The sequence below is a fragment of the Alligator sinensis genome, unplaced genomic scaffold, assembly GCF_000455745.1.
Source record: "Alligator sinensis unplaced genomic scaffold, ASM45574v1 scaffold131_1, whole genome shotgun sequence".
Taxonomy (NCBI): domain Eukaryota; kingdom Metazoa; phylum Chordata; order Crocodylia; family Alligatoridae; genus Alligator; species Alligator sinensis.
Window position 1 is genome coordinate 4,775,502 of NW_005841830.1, and position 16,193 is coordinate 4,791,694.

The window sequence follows — 16,193 nt, forward strand, 5'->3', positions numbered from 1 at the left end:
CAATACAGCCATGTTAGCATGGCACTCTGCCTGGGCTAATTTACTCTGCTTCCAGCCTACAGAACACTGCATTGTGCATTGCAGATAGTCTATGTGATGCAAAAAAGCAAGCAAGGCAATGTGGCCCCTTACAGACTAACTAGTTAGGTGTCTCTCCTTTGAGTGGCATCTAAGTGGTCATTTTCAACTGTCCTCAGGAATAGATGCTCAAAAAAGTTAAGCAGGGAAACACCCAAATCAAGGTGCCTACTGAGACTACTTGAATTTTAGTCTTTAAAGTGCCACTCTGTCCTGCTTTCTGTCTGACTTTAGATTAACATGGCTAACTACCTCTCTCTCTGCAAAAATATCCACGCTTCCTCTGCTGTCAGCAGGCCTGAAAGAATATTATATTGGGGAATGTTTGTCTAGTATTTTCAAGTAAGTACTCATTTTTGTTATGATAAAAACTTTTGCTCTTAAGTGCCACTAATTTAAACTAAATAGGGTTGGAAAGAAGATTAGTTATGGGTTGTTGTGCCAATAATACACACTTATTGGCAACAGGGAACACACTAAAGAATACATGCGCAAAAAAACAGCTTGTGCTGGCGAGAAATTGTTTTAGTCCCATTCTTTAAATAATAAAGCATGAAGACAGGGACTTAAGTCTTTCAATGGGTTGAAAAATAATCAAACTGAACAAAAGGAGGAACAGAATTACTTGACACTTAATAGCTGATATGGAGGTACCCATGAAGGGGCCAGATTTTCAAGAGAGCTCAGAACCCAGATATGGCCAGGAGTGCTTTGTGAAATCTAGCCATTTCACCTAGAGGCCCGAAAAGGAGTTGAGAACTTTTGATAAAATAGCTCCAATTGTGGGAATGGGGCACCTGAAAAACCTGGCATATATTCTGTGCACCACTATGACAGCAATAAGAATTCTGGATGAGTGATGATGTAGTTTGGCTTCTTTTTGTTTTCAAATTTGCATCAAATTATGCTAAGCCCCAGCATCAAAAAAATGCAGCAAGCAAATTTCATTGCAGGGTTTGCCTTTAGTTTCCAGTTCCAGAGTAGGAAAGCATCTGAGCACACAATGAATTTTAAGTATGCAGGTAGTCCCACTGATGACACTTAGCCTATTCACATGCCAGAGAAGCTTATGGCATTTTCCCAAAGCAAAACCTAGAATAACTTACCAAAAAGACACTCACATCAATAGTGTTATTTTTGACTGAAAACAAATAACAGAGATGCACATCAGAGATGAAGATTCCTTATGATCCTGTAACATGGGCATTAACAAGATCGCTAGAGCTTAGCAAAAATGATGGCCGTATTTTACTCCAAATGTCCTTTACATAGCTGTTTTAAATAATATTCTGAGGTATATTTGTGAACATTAAGAAAGAAGAGAGTGGGCAAATTAGGTGCCTTATGGTTTAACTCTGATGCCAGTGAAGCAGTCTTTAATAACACCAACATTCTAGCTATGTATTAAAATGCATCATTCTAATTTAGTGATAAAGCAACTGAACACATATGGTGTACTTCAAGCAAACAGAGCTCAAAGCACTTTATAAACATACTTGGAAAATATTTAAGCTCTCAATTATTTAGAAATGCACATCAGCTACAAGGATGTGAAATGCAGATTCTCTCCACTAGTAAAATAAGAGAATTTACAAGAGTTAAGACACAATGAACCAAACTGGAATCTGGCCAAAATGTCTGCTCTACATTAACACCCATCCTGCAACAAAAATGCCATAAGAGATGTGATGACAGTAAGTTATCAGGATCTCATTGTTACCTTTTATTCAATAGCTGCACATGACAGTCATCATCTCTAACAGATGGTAAAGTTCACCTTGAGATGACTGTATTACAGAAAAAGAGCTGGCACAGTCACCCTCCCCCCCCCCAATTATAGTTGTACCTGCTCATAGCGTGCAGCTGGTGCCTTTCGGAATTACATCTGGCTGCAGTATGAGACTCCTGCTACAGCTTCAAAGTAACTTTCACCTTTGTTCCATTTCTGTCAGGTTTCTCAAGTTTTGGCCCTCCCTCTCCTTCCTATGTTTACCAAACAGATTGCTAAAGAAAGACTTCACACTCCTGTAAATGCAGATGCAAAGATAGATAAATGAATTATGGAAAGGCAGGGACAGTGGTTTTCATTAGTATTTTAGGGTGGGATTATCAAAACCATATTCTATGACTCTAACCCTGCTCCTATTGAAGTTAATGGTAAAACTCCCACCAAAACTCTGTTTACACTCTGGGGTTGATCATGGAGTCCCATTTCACAGAACAAAGTCCTGACACATTCAAAGGCCATACAAGGGGTTTGGTACTCCAATTCCCAAATCATTTTAATTTTGAAAATCTCTGCTGAAACTGTTTTAGATTAAATCCTTGTAAATTGAGCTCACAAGCCAAGATTTTCATTAGTTCTCATGTCCGAAGAACTCCACTTGTGATAACACAGCAATAAAAGTGATCTTATCTAAATCCATTCAGGACAAGCACTGGTGATAACCATGTCAGTGGCCAGTCACCACTCAGAAGCTAATCAGGGGAGCTAAAGGCATGACAGAACAGTGGCAGAACTTCACAAAATCCAGAGCACAGACAAGGCCACACAGTCTGCTTCCCTGGTGTAGTCAGGGTGACAGTGTGATTGTAAACTTTGTAACCAAGTTTCCTTTCAGCCATGTTTGAAAACAGTTTCCAGTACAAAGTCTAACCCAATATTTTGGCATCTTCAGCTGGAAGGGGATGTGGAAAGGTATGTGAAGTGCTTCAAATTATTTCCCCTCATAACTCCACGTGATACAGGGAACTGTTACTATTCCCATTTTACAGAAGGGAAGTAGAGGTAGAGAAGATTAAGTAACCTGCCTAAGGATGCAGTAAAAGCAAGGGCTGATCCTAGATCTTTTGAGTCCTAGTTTTAGACACTAGCCAGTTACTAAACACTAGTCTAAAAAAGGGCACAGGGGCGCATCCAGACAAGTGAGGCCGTGCGGTACGTGGTGCTGCAAACACGCCTGCAGTGCCACATACTACACGATCAGATGTTCTCTGTGCTACAAGGGTGTGTTGCCTGTGTATGCTTCGCTCCAGTTTTCTTTTTTCTGCAGGTTTTTTTGACCCCTGGGGGTTTAAAAAATACACGGAAAAAAAAAGGAGCAGTGCATGCACAGGCAGTGTGCATGGCTGAAAAGTGGAGCCAGGGCACATGGAGCTGTGCTCCAGCTGCCAGTCAGCCTCTACCCAGCAGGATCACGGCAGCTGCAGCCCCGGGAGGCCCCCAGGAAAGGTTGCTGGGGCTTGCACAGTACTGGCCCCAGCCTCCCCTACTATGCCCAGGATAACTTGTCATGTGCCATAGCATGTGTGGCACAGGTGTTCCCTAGGGACAAGTAGTGCAAGGTGCGCTGCTGATGCTTGTCCCTGGGGAACCAAACATCTGCACTTATCTGGACAAGGCCAGGGAGAGCAAAATTATCCTGAAAAATCCCCAAGATGAAACAAGCATCATTATGCCCTGTCCACACTATGAAACTGGTCAACTCCTCACCGCTTAAAAAAAGGCATGCAGGTAGATTTGGCCAGAGAGAAAAACTGAGATTTTCAAAGCTGCCTAAAAAGATCCGGAAGCAAAATTTTCCATTACATTCCATATTTAAATGAGACTAGGTTTCCCTTCCCTAATCAGCACCAAGAAAAAGCCCTTCATTTTACATTCACATGCAGGGAAACTTCATGAAAATACAACGTCCATCTTTGAACTCTTGCTAAAAGCAGCATGTGTTCAGTAAGAAAGCAATGGTATGAAGCTAATTAAATGTAGCCAACACTGAGCATGACTATAAAGTGCATGGCTAATATTAGGCAAACATGCTGATGGGAACCTTTAAGTGTATATGGCACTTAAAAAAAAAAAAAGTCAGTTGTTCTCCCAGGAGGAAACAAGGACCAAGCCTGGAGGTACTGCAATAACCAGGCACTTGGAGAGGCCGAAGCAAGCTCTGACACCCACCCCCAGTGCCAAAATGCTGCCAAAATGCTGATGGGAACCATTTTTTTTTTTGCCCTTAAAAAATGAGGAAAGAGTAAATTTCCCTCCACAAGAAACTGGCACAAGGCCTAGACATACTGCAACCCCAGGCTAGCACTGGAAAGGTCAGAGCCAGCCCTGATACCTTTCCCTTGATGTCAAAAATGCTGCTACATTTGATTTTAGCCAAAAAGGGCAGGATGTTAGAGTAAGTTAGTACAGCCCATCCGAATAAGATACATAGTAGTGCTCATTAAGTCAAGTCCCCCTCAGTGCCAACTCTTTTTAAAGTCACGCTGAGCCACTATATTTTATACATCCAACTTCTTTAGTCCCACAGCTGAGTGTGCCTTTCTTTCCCATTTCCATAGATTCATGTTTCTTCACCAGCCTTAAGACTAAGTGCAGACAATTTAAAAGCCTGAGGCTAAACCAATTCAATCTTCGCAGGTTAGACTGAGCTGTATAGATTGAACTGATAAGCAAGTAAACAGACATTCACTTTTGATTCCAGAAATGCAGCCATGTGCCTGCAGTGGCTCAGGCCAGAAGGCAGGGGATGCTACAGCATGCTTCCCTGCTGGGCTGGAGCAGACAGCTTGGGCCCAGGCTAGCCCATCCACCCTGAAAGTGTGTACATGGGGGAGGGAGGGAGGGAGGGGGGGGGGGGGGGGGGGGGGGGGGGGGGGGTGTTGCTGAGGAGGTGCAAAGCATCCTGGGATGCTGAGTTCCTTTGAATCTGGAGGGGATCCGGGACAGAAATTCAATAAACTGATGTAACCTAAATCAGTTAAGTCTCTTATGATATCCAGCCAGGTTCATCTTGAACCTGTTTTGGCCATTTTGAAAGCAGTTTATGTGTACTAAATTTCTGTTGTGTTACAGATTTGAACCAGTTTCTGATCACTTATACTGGTTTATGTGCAATTCTGTCCCTACCCTAAATGTCTGGCAAATATCACCAAATGGGGCACAAATAGCTCACCCAGAATCCCTCTGTTGGCCCCTCTCTCAGTCTGTTGCATATGATTAGTGTAGCCCCACTCTCCATGAAGTGAAACTGGACCAGGCTGCCCTGCATATACATTTCTGGAGGACCCTATGCTTTGTGATAAGAACTCCTGGTTCTAGCCATGAGTGGAGAGCTAATTAGCACATGGATCCTCTGTGCAGGGGGAGGGATGTGCATGGACTAATGTCATGCATAGTCTGTGCTATAAGTAGGTAAAAAAGTGTTGTCTAAAAGTGTATTTATGGAGTACTTGTTCTAAAACTTACAGCAGTTTCAAAAAAGGTAAAATGTATCAATTCTGGATAAAGTAAGTCTATAGGTGCTATAGGCAAATTACTACAGGTATGTTTGTTTAATGATCAGTTATTTCAAATTTGCTCCTTACTTCTACATGCTTAGGGAGAGCAGGGTCTGACAGTAAGAAGGAGGGGGAAAAGGCTGCAGGGGAGAAGTTGGAGGCAGGGCAGAGGATAAGGGGGATTACCTGACCCCAGATTTATTTTCCCAAGATTAACACGATAACCCCATAGATTTCAACTAGGAATCTATGGGCATGTCCAGACAAGTGCAGATCTGTGCAGCGCCATATACCACACATGCAGGGGTTCCCTGTGCCACTACTCTGCAGCGCAGGAGACTTTTTGACCCTGGGAGATCCTTGTGTCAAAAAAAACCCACGCCAAAAAAGCGGGGTGGTGCACGTGGTTTCAGCACACATCATCCAAAACCAGAGCCTAGCTTGCTGGAGCCACACTTCCACTGCTGGCCAGGCTTCCTGCTGCAGAAGTGCAATAGCTGCAGCTCCCAGAGGTCCCCATGACCCTAGGTAAGGCTGCTGGGGCCTGCATAGTTACTGGCCCCAGGCTCCCCTACCCAACCCAGGGTAACCCAATGTGTGTCAGAGTGCATGTGGCATAGGCGTTCCCCTGGAACAAGCAGCAGCAGCACAAGGTGTACTGCTGCTACCTGTCCCGGGGGAAACGCACATTTCCGCTCATCTGAATGCACCCTATAGTGTCAAAAAGACCCTGTTGTGGTCTCTGTTCCCTGCAACAGAAGAATTGCTCCATTATTTTTTCATAGTCAAAACCCAAACAAGTGAAAGCTAAAAGTTGGCATTTTCTAAAGCGTATCCTGAATCTTACAAGGGGTGCCTTGAGCCTAAAAAAAGGTGGAGAAACTTTGGCAATTAATACTTGTGCAGGAAATGTGGGCTTCAGTTACCTCAGGGCGAGAAAGGCTTATAACTCAAAGTACTCAATAACTCAAAGTACTTCTCAGGAAACTGCCCAATCACCTGGCTACAGAATAGCCTGGGTGGGAGCACTCTCCTTCCCTCCTGTTGAAACTATTCCCTTTCACAGACTATGCACAGTCCCTGGGACCAAGAGAAGAACAAACGAGGGAACGTGACTTTGCAGCTAAGGCACATACCTGGAAGACGGGAGGCAGATTCTGGGCCTCCCCCCTCAGCTGTTTGTTTTTATACAGTCATTGGCTGAAAAATCAGCAACAAGCCTACTAGCAAAGATCTTAGCCACAAGTTTACAGAGAAAGATTCATTCTTGCTCATTCCCAGCCCTGTACCTAAATTAATAGATGCTAGGGTTGGAAGGGACCTCAACAGATCATCGAGTCCAACCCCCTGCCTGGGCAGGAATGAGTGCTGGGGTCAGATGCCCCCAGCCAAATGCTTATTCAGCCTTCTCTTAAAGACCCACAAGGTAGAGGACAGCACCACCTCCCTTGGAAGCCCATTCCAAATTTTGGCCACCCTTACCATGAAGAAGTTTTTCCTGATGTCTAGCCTAAATCTGCTCTCTGTCAGTTTGTAACTGTTGCTCCTTTTTACCCCAAGAGGCGCCCTGGTGAACAGAGCATCTCCGACCCCTTGCTGCGTCCCTCTAATGAATTTGTAGGCAGCCACAAAATCGCCTCTCAGCCTTCTCTTGCAGAGGCTAAAGAGGTCCAGGTCCCCCAGTCTCTCCTCATAGGGCACTGCCTGCCAGCCCTTAACTATATGAGTGGCCCTCCTCTGGATCCTCTCAAGGTTATCCACATCCTTCTTAAAGTCCAGCACCCAAAACTGGATGCAGTACTCCAACTGCAGTCTGACCAATGCCGCATAGAAGGGAAATAACACCTCCTCGGATCTATTTGTCATGCATCTGCTGATGCATGATAAAGTGCAGTTAGCTTTGTGATGATTTCGTCACACTGATGACTCATGTTCATCTTGGAGTCCACTATGATTCCAAGATCCCTTTCTGCTTCTGTGCTGCAGAGAGGGTTGTTTCCCAACCAGTAGATGTGCTGGATATATGCCCTAGGTGCAGCACTCTGCATTTGTCCTTTTTGAACTGCATCCTATTGTGTTCTGCTCACTTTTCTAACCTGTCCAAGTATGTCTGCAATTGTTCCCTACCCTCCAGAGTGTGCACTTCACCCCACAATTTAGCATCATTCACAAACTTGGACAGAGTACACTTCACGCCCACATCCTACTCACTGATAAAGACATTGAAGAGTACAGGTTCAAGAGCCTTGCAGGACCCCACTACCCACATCCTTCCAGGTCGATACCAACCCGTGTACTACCACTCTCTGGGTGCAACCCTCAAGCCGATCTGCCACCCGCTGGACTGTGTAATCATCTAAGTCACAGCCTCTTAATTTATTTATGAGAATGGGATGAGATACCGTATCGAAGGCCTTCCTAAAATCCAAGAAAATGACATCCACCTCTACTGCATCTAAGCATTTTGTGACCTGGTCATAAAATGAAACCAGATTAGTCAAGTATGATCTACCTGCTACGAATCCATGCTGGTTGCGCTGCTACATTATTTTTCCCACTGGACTCACACAAATATGATCCTTTTTCGAAGGATGGAGGTGAGACTGACTGGTCTATAATTACTCAGATCCTCCTTCCTCCCCTTCTTGAAACGAGCTGAGAGTGGTTCGTTTGGGGGGGGGGGGGGGGGGGGGGGGGTGGTGGGGGGGGATGGGGTGCACATGTGTGTGGGGGGGCACATGCCCCCTGGATCTGCGTACAGGGCAATGGTGGACTGTCGCTGCAGGCTGGCTGGGGCCTACACCAGGTTCGTCCTTGCAGGGAAAGCCGGGCCGGGGCTGTGCTCAGAGCGAGCAGGCAGAGGCCACTGGGAGGTGAGCTATGGGCTGGGGAGTGGGAGCAGGCTACAGCAAAGTTTGGGGTGGCCTCCCCCAGCACTGTTGCCCACCCAGAGTGTAGCCCCGGCCCAACCTCCTCCCCCACACTGGGAAGAGCCCAGTGATGCCCCCAGCCCCAAACTGCAGCAGCAACTGACTCCATGCACAGAACCAGGGGGCACATGCCCCCCCCCACCATGCCTCTCCTGGGAACGCACACAGTGGCAGGAGCTGCCCCCCGTCTCCATCCCATACCCCTGAAGACAAGCCACTCACAACTCTGTCCCACACCCTGCCCTGCCCCAACTGGGCAGCATCTGCACCAGCCCCACTCCCTCCCTCACCATGGGGCCTCACCATAGTCCCTTCCCTTCCCCGCTCTCCCCCACAGACTTACCAGCTGGACATTGCTCTTTAAGCTGCCGGGCTCACAGTGTGTATGCTGCATTTATCGTGGCATTTATCAGTGACATTATCAGCCACATCAGCCAAAAAAAGTTGATTGCTGATAATGTCAATTTTCATTTTATCACTGCACCTCTACCAATAACAGATGTCCTTAAGTAACTAAAAAATAAATACCATTTTTACTTGAATATAAGATTATAAGACCACCTCTTATTTATATGTATATGGAACATTTATAAATTTGTTATAATTTTTCAGGTACAGAACATACTTATTGGAGGTTTGCCTTGAATTTGTCCCCGTCCTACTGCTACAGCAGGGCCAAAAGGCCAAGGAGCAAACCGAGGGACTGTACACATTCAGGCCCTCATTACCATAAAATCGTGTAGTCAAGCTTCTTGCATTTGGGGAAACTCACAGGTAGGGTGACCTCTTCAAAGGGAGAAAGCTGGACGTGTACCCACCTCTCTCCCACCACTGGACCAGAGCAGTGGGCACATGTGAGCTCAGGGTTCCCTGCCCCGCTGCCTTTCCCTTGGGAGCCTCGCACCAGCCTTGTGCCCTAACCACTCAGCAGCACTAGGGGGCACAACTTCACACTGCCAGAGTCATGCAGCCAGGACCGGGACTTGAGGTTCCCATTGCAGGACTGTCCCACCCAATCAGGGACAGGTGGTCACCCTGCTCACAGGGGTCAGCCTGCCCGGAGTGCAAGGGAAAAATCACCTTTGTGATCATGGTATCTCCCCTGCCAGGTAGGTTCCCATCAGTATGGTTGTTCCAGTGGTGGCTGCATTTAAATCAATGTTATAGTTTGTTTCTAATACTGAGCACATGCTGCTTTTTGCAGCAGTTTAATGATAGACAATGCATTCAGTGAGGTTTCCTTCTTTGGGAATTTAAAAGATGAGGGGCTTTTTTCTCCATGTTGACGAGGGGGCGGGTAAAACCTCCTCCTATATTCTAATAAATACAGTAAATAATAATAAAAAAAGAAACAAAGCTTTTCAGGTCTGATACAAAGTGAGTGGTAAGCATGACGAACAACTCAAGATGGCATGACTTGTCAAACTCATCCTTTCCTTCCCCCTCCCCTTTAGGTATGGATTCTAACACCTCAGTTCTGAAAAGATTTAATGTCGCATGACACAACCCCATTGATTTCTACCTGTAAGCCCTCATTCGGCATTGAATTCCACGTGTACAGACCCTTAAATTCCTCCTTAGGTAAAGCCAGAGGTGGATTTCACCGAAGATGATGCCTTTTATTCTGGGATCCTGCAGATATACAAGCTCATTGTTCCGTTTAAGTAGCTGTGAAACATCCAAGGTAACACTCACCATGCCCTCACCAAGTCACAGCTAATTCAAGTTAACTGCCATATTCATTTCCTGAGTAAGCGGCTACGCTGCTTCAAGGTTTTTGGCTCCAATCAATCAGAACCACTTCCACATGACTGCAGGGGCCAGCTCTGGGAAATCCTGATGCAGGATCAGGTCCTTACAGCAGTGTTTCCCAACCAGTGTGCCGCGACACAAAAGCATGCGGTCAGAAATGAACAGGTGTACCATGAAATTTTGCCATGGCAATGAGCTACAATAGGTATGAGGATGGGGAATGCCTTAACAGATGCGCCATGGAAAATTTTTATTAATGTACGTGTGCCTTGGGCTGGAAAAGGTTGGGAAACACTGCCTTACAGTTAGTGAACTGCTTATGGCAGGCTGATCTTCTCTCTCTCAAAGCACATCTTGCATGTATACTGCCATGTAACAACATTCAATAATGATGATGATGATGCAGCGTTTTGTGCAAAAATCTCAGACTGATTTCTTAGAAGCTGGGAGTAAATTTTGTTCTTAATCATTTCAAAAGCAGCAGCAATGCTGTCTAAATATTAGACAAAGCTCAACAATAAGACTTATGCAACTTGCATCTACTACTGTCTGAATAACAAGTTACCATTCATATTTTTTTGCTAAATTTATGAGAAATTAGGTCCGACTTTTTCCTTCAAAGTCACAGTTGAGTATTTATTTTAAATGTTGCATTCCCTACGTATAAACAGATAGCATATTCACAAATCCAGCCACCATCTCAGACTCCCATATCACAACACTGTCACCCCTAATTTCTTGAAAATTTGAATCCTAGTTCATGTCCTGAGGAACATCCCCAATGGGTAAGAGAAAGACTTAAAATTAATATTTATTCAGTATCATACATGAGGAAACCGTCCTGGTATTCTACTGAAAAATTTAGATCAAGTTTCAGAGTGAGACAAAGCAGTCTCCTGTCTCTGGATATTTTTTCTTACATTTAAAGAATTATATTTTTATAAGATTTATTGGAAGGTTTTGTTTCTAGAAAAGTGTTTCCAAAAAAGGATCAAGGCAGGCAGGCCAACCTTGTTCTCAGATTGCTACTTTAGAAGTTCTTAATCTTTTCCATACTGGGACTCCTTTTCCCATACTAGTTCCTCCCCTGTCCCCAGCTGCTCTCACATCCAGCTAAAGTCCAATTAGGAGCCACCTCCTGTTCAGAAACTAACACTGCAATCTGACCTCCACCCCTCCCCCCTGGATCATAACAGACGATAAGAATCGACTGGTGCCTCAGAAGGCAATATTTCCTTCTTCAGAAGCCAATAAGAAAACATTCCTCCTTTTCTGAAAGGAGAAAGACAAATGTCACGGCTAGTGCTACCTTTTATATCTGGAACTGAGCAGTACTAGAAGAAAGAGACAAAAGCTATACAATTTGGCATGATACCAAGGCACTGTAAAATTTACCCTAACAGGATGGGGAACAGGTAATGGTCTGGGATGGCTATTCTGGCTGCTCCAAGGGAGGTCCCTGCATGCAATCTTAAAAAGAGCTCACATGGAACAGCACAATGGGACACCAAGGGAGGTTTCCAGTTACAGTGCCAAAAATTACAGGCCAACATTATCTGCACTGCAGTTAGTATTTGTTCTTCAAATTGGAGAAATTAAACTACTTAGGTGCTCCTGTCCTCAGTCTCCCCATTGGTCACTATATTTTCCTACACATATGATCGCACAGACACACATGGGCGGCTTCTAAACTATATTAGATATATTATATAGTCCTATATTAGATAACTACCACAACAAAAACTGAAAGAGGATGGCAGAGTTCTGCATTTTCCCTGGCTCTAGTTATTAGCTGTACGGTGCAAATAGGAGTAACACTTGATGAAACAAATGACATCCATGGGCCAGTCAGTGATAAGCAATAGCCTGGATGAAAAAAAGCAGGGCAGCCCACATATACTATGCGATGGTATCATTTTCAGAAGTGCAGCCTAAGACCCATTTCCAAAAATGACTCGAGCATTTGAAATTTAGGAACCTAACTGACTTTTGAAAAAGGGAGGTGGAAAACCAAGTCACTTTTGAGGGCTTTTGAAACATTTTACCTTGTAAACTTTTCTTGGCAGACACGTTAGGCCAAGGCTTTTGAAAGCAATTTTGGATACCTTATTTGAGATGCTTTGAGGAGCCTGATTTTTCAGAAAGTGCTTAGGACCCCCTTCTAAAAATCTCTTTTCTTCTTATACACTGCTTTGAGCAGGTTCTTTCACAGCATGTGAGGAAGTGAGCTTCAGCCCATGACAGCTTCTGCTATAATCAACACACACTTTGGTTAGTCTATGGTGTAAATCTATCCTGCTCCCCCACCTCTGAAAAGTCAGACCCCGTTCAGGTTCTGAAGTAAGGCAGCAAAAATCACTTCAGCAAAATCTTAGCTCTGCCTTTTTACATATGCAAAACTCCAGGCACATTTCTGGTGCTATATAAACAACAATACATTAACAAATTATTAGGGCAAGACCAGGAGTCAAAAGAGGTCCATATGCCCAGTGGAGAAAAATATATAGATTTCTGAGCAAATACTGTATAGTGGCCTAAAGCAGCCATTCCTTGGTAAAACTAAAACAGAAGCCAGTCGTATTATGATCTGTATTATGATTTGTATGCACACATTTTCCATACAAAAATAAATAGATTTGCACACCAACATCTGCAGAACAGTCTGCTTCCCACACTGAGGCAGCACCTGCCTGGTTGCACTTTGCATCTGCAGAATTTCAATGACACTTAGAGAAACAATACAAAGGAAGCCTTTTTTTGGTGCAGAAGGGCAGACAACTGCAAAAGATTTGCCTTCAGCAGCACAGTATTTTAAGTAAATACACATGAAGAGCATAGGGGCTTCCCACTGCAGGATTTGTTGGTCTCTACAGCTAGCTCTTTATCGTCTGAAAGGGAGGCTGGACTCACTTGTCAACAGGCCCTCTTTTCACTGTACATTGCAAGAGAGAGAGTGCCTGTGGCCATAATCTGGACAGTTGCCAGTGGGATCAAATAAAGGCAAGAGAACAATAGGTGCATCCTTAGTTCATCTGTCTGACTAGACATTAGGCAGCTCTGCTCATTAGGAGGCAACATTTGTGATTCTACAGTACAAGCATGCCAGTGGGAAATGACATCATACCCGACTCAACCCTCATCAGCTTGCTTGGGCGTCTGCCTGTTTCAGCTGATTTCTTAGTCCCATACATAACAGCAACACACAGAATAAAATGATTTCTTCAAGGCATGCAACATGAGGTGGATAAGTTTATTTTGTACATAAAATACATCCAAAGCCCCTCCTATCCTCACTTGAATTTATTCTAATAGTGCTTTACAAGTTCTGCATATGCCCTCTTGTGGCAGCAACATGAAATTATGACTATTAGGTATGGCAGTGGGAACTATAGATTTTCCCCTTTTTGGCTTCATTCACTTTCATTCCCAATTTAAAGAAAACAGTAAGGCCTTGCGTTTTTACTGCTGTGGTGTACATTTGGAGTCAGTTTATAGCTAGTATTAAACAACTCTTATCTAAAGGACAAATACAGTTGTGCTGCTAAAACAGCAATTTAGCACAGAAACTATGTGGTATTTCACAAATCAATTTTGGCTTCAGAATATTTTTTTTCAAATGACACACTATGAAAATTACCTAGAGAGGGAGCAACCAGGACTAACAGTAATCCCCAAGACAACCCACTGGATTCACTGCACTGACAAATGATACTTAGACTGAATTTAAAATATATTAAAATAAAGGCTGAATAATATGAATAAGAGCTTTTTATTTAAGGGTACCCAGCTGATCTCAATACTATATGTTAAACATAAGCTTCCATTTTGCAATGCAATCATTTAACAAGACCTCAGACCTTGAAAAAAGAAGTTTCAAATGTTTACTTGAACAAGCTAGTAACATCTGCAGATCCGAAAACACAAAAATGCATCTCCCATCACCTTCTATCCAGATGATACTTCTAATTTCCTGTTACCTAGGTACATAACCACAGATGCGCTGCTTTAATTAGAAGGTGTGATATGACAGTTAAACTGCTGTATGTAGGCAATCTTATTTTAGTTTAAACTTGATTTATATCAGTTTAGCTTGCATTGATAAATTTACAGGGGAATCTGAGTGTAGACAAGCACATAATTATGGTTAAACCTAAAAGATCAAAAAGTACTATGAACATTCACAGTTTCAGAGATTTATTTGAAGTCACACTTATAAAGAGCAGGGCTGGTTAAAAAAATGCCATGAAATTCATATAAAGGATTTCAAGCTAAATGAAAGTTGTGCAGCATCTGGATTCTCCCCCAATGTTTTCTTCTTCCCTCACTTTTCCTCCTTATCCACTGGAAAAAGAAGAAATGTGGAAAAGAGAAAGGTCCCTAAATCTTCTCCAGGTTTTTGATTAAGATGTAAAATGTAACCAAAAAAAAAATATTACACAAAATCTTTAAAAAAAAAAAATGGTTTTCATCAAGAAAAACCAACCCAAAACAAAAACAAAAAATGTTTTGATGAAGAAAATACTTATCTGTACAAACTTCAGCAGCTGATTCACTTGGGGAGAATAGAAATATAGTCTTGTTAAGATGCGGGTCTGATGGAGACCTGGATCTTAAACCTGCTTCTCACCTGATATGAGGTAAATGATAAACTTCCCAGGCTACAATCTCTATCAGTAAAAGGTTGATGACACCTATACCTTGCAGTACCCAGAGGGGGAACTGTAAACATATATCTATGCATTCAAGTTCAGAAAGCATGACCAGATCCCCAGAAAAGGAGGGGTTTATATAGGTAATGTATTTTATTGCTATGGACATGGGTTCATCCAACTGTTTTCCACAGCTGAAGTTAACATTGGATTTGCAGCCACCACAGCCATGCTTATCCTGTAGGAAAGCTCTTAGCTGTATACCTGTACTTTCTGGTTCACACAGATGAACTCTGCATTGCTACCATCTTAGAATTATTCACTGTAAGCTTTAAGTGTCTGATTTAAAGCTCATTGACATCAACAAGGGTTTTCAGTGGTTTCATTGTGCTGTAGAGGAGGTCCTACATTTGATTTTGCCACAAGCACTCAACGTTGACCTAATTCTTCTATATGCCTGTGTCCAGAGATCAGAAGTTTTGGCTCTTTCCTTTTTTATTTTGGTCTCAGTGTAAAGTATGGTGCTATGCTACCTTAAATAGAAGAACAGCAGCAAAATCAACACAGCCCAGAGCTGTTGCTATACTGCACAGAGATAGGGAAAGCTGACATGGGTCATTCCAACCAGTGAGTTACAGAAGCTGCAGGGCAGGAGGCAGAGGCATGTCAAAAGCCACTGTGCAGTAGCATTCAGCATTAAATTGTTTGTATTAAATAGCTGCATCTACCTACCCTTTCTTTAAGTGAGCCACGTATGCACTCTGTAGAGCTGCTTCCAGGAAATAAGGGAGTTCAAAGTCAGAGAAAGTCATGCTGCTGCCTTTTATACCTCTTGAATGTGTGTTGTTCAAGGCCTGAGAAGAGAAGAGAGGGAAAAAAAAGTTGTGTTGAGTACAGAATAACTGTGCTAGCCTATTATCTGCTCACAAGTAAAAGAGAAAAGCTTTGAATCTCAGTAAATTCCAGATCTCTCTCATTTGATTTTCATATTGTCAGACAAATGTATCAGAAGTGGTTATTCAACAGCCACTCAAGGTCAATGAGAAACAAGTTGAGGCAATTTTTTAAAAGTGATTAACAGACATTTTGGAATGTTGATGCCCATCAACATTGCACCTACTCAGCTGAATGTAAAAGGAGAAAGTCAAGTAAATCCTGCAAAGCTGCAAAATTATTGTGCAAATCATGTACCCCCGGACCTTGAAAGAAAACAATTAATGCATAATAATAATAATAATAATAATAATAATTTTGTCCAGCTTGATATAACCAAAGTCTACAAAATGTTTAAAAGGCACAAGCCCAACTGAGTACAGTACTGGATCCTTCCCCACAACCTTCACTCAAAACTCCTCTTCACTTTGCCTTACCAGAAGCTGGCTTCTCTGGTGCAGACATCGAATATGATCTTTAGGGCAAGCAATCTACTCTTTCAGATTCCATGGGTTGCCTGAGGTGAGTGGGGTAGTCTTTTTTTTTTTGGATCCAAAGCAGCTCCTGC

The 16,193-nt window shown here is 43.2% G+C and overlaps 1 protein-coding gene across 4 annotated transcripts in view; it reads right to left on the bottom strand.

The window, feature by feature from the left end:
- TTC7A (tetratricopeptide repeat domain 7A) overlaps nt 1–16,193 on the bottom strand; it is a 321,743-nt gene that overhangs the window by 256,606 nt on the left and 48,944 nt on the right. For all 4 annotated transcript variants that reach the window (XM_025203549.1, XM_025203451.1, XM_014520074.2 and 1 more), the window contains one exon: nt 15,425–15,546. In XM_025203549.1, coding sequence (XP_025059334.1) covers nt 15,425–15,546 — 122 coding nt within the window. The remainder of the gene's footprint in view (nt 1–15,424; nt 15,547–16,193) is intronic.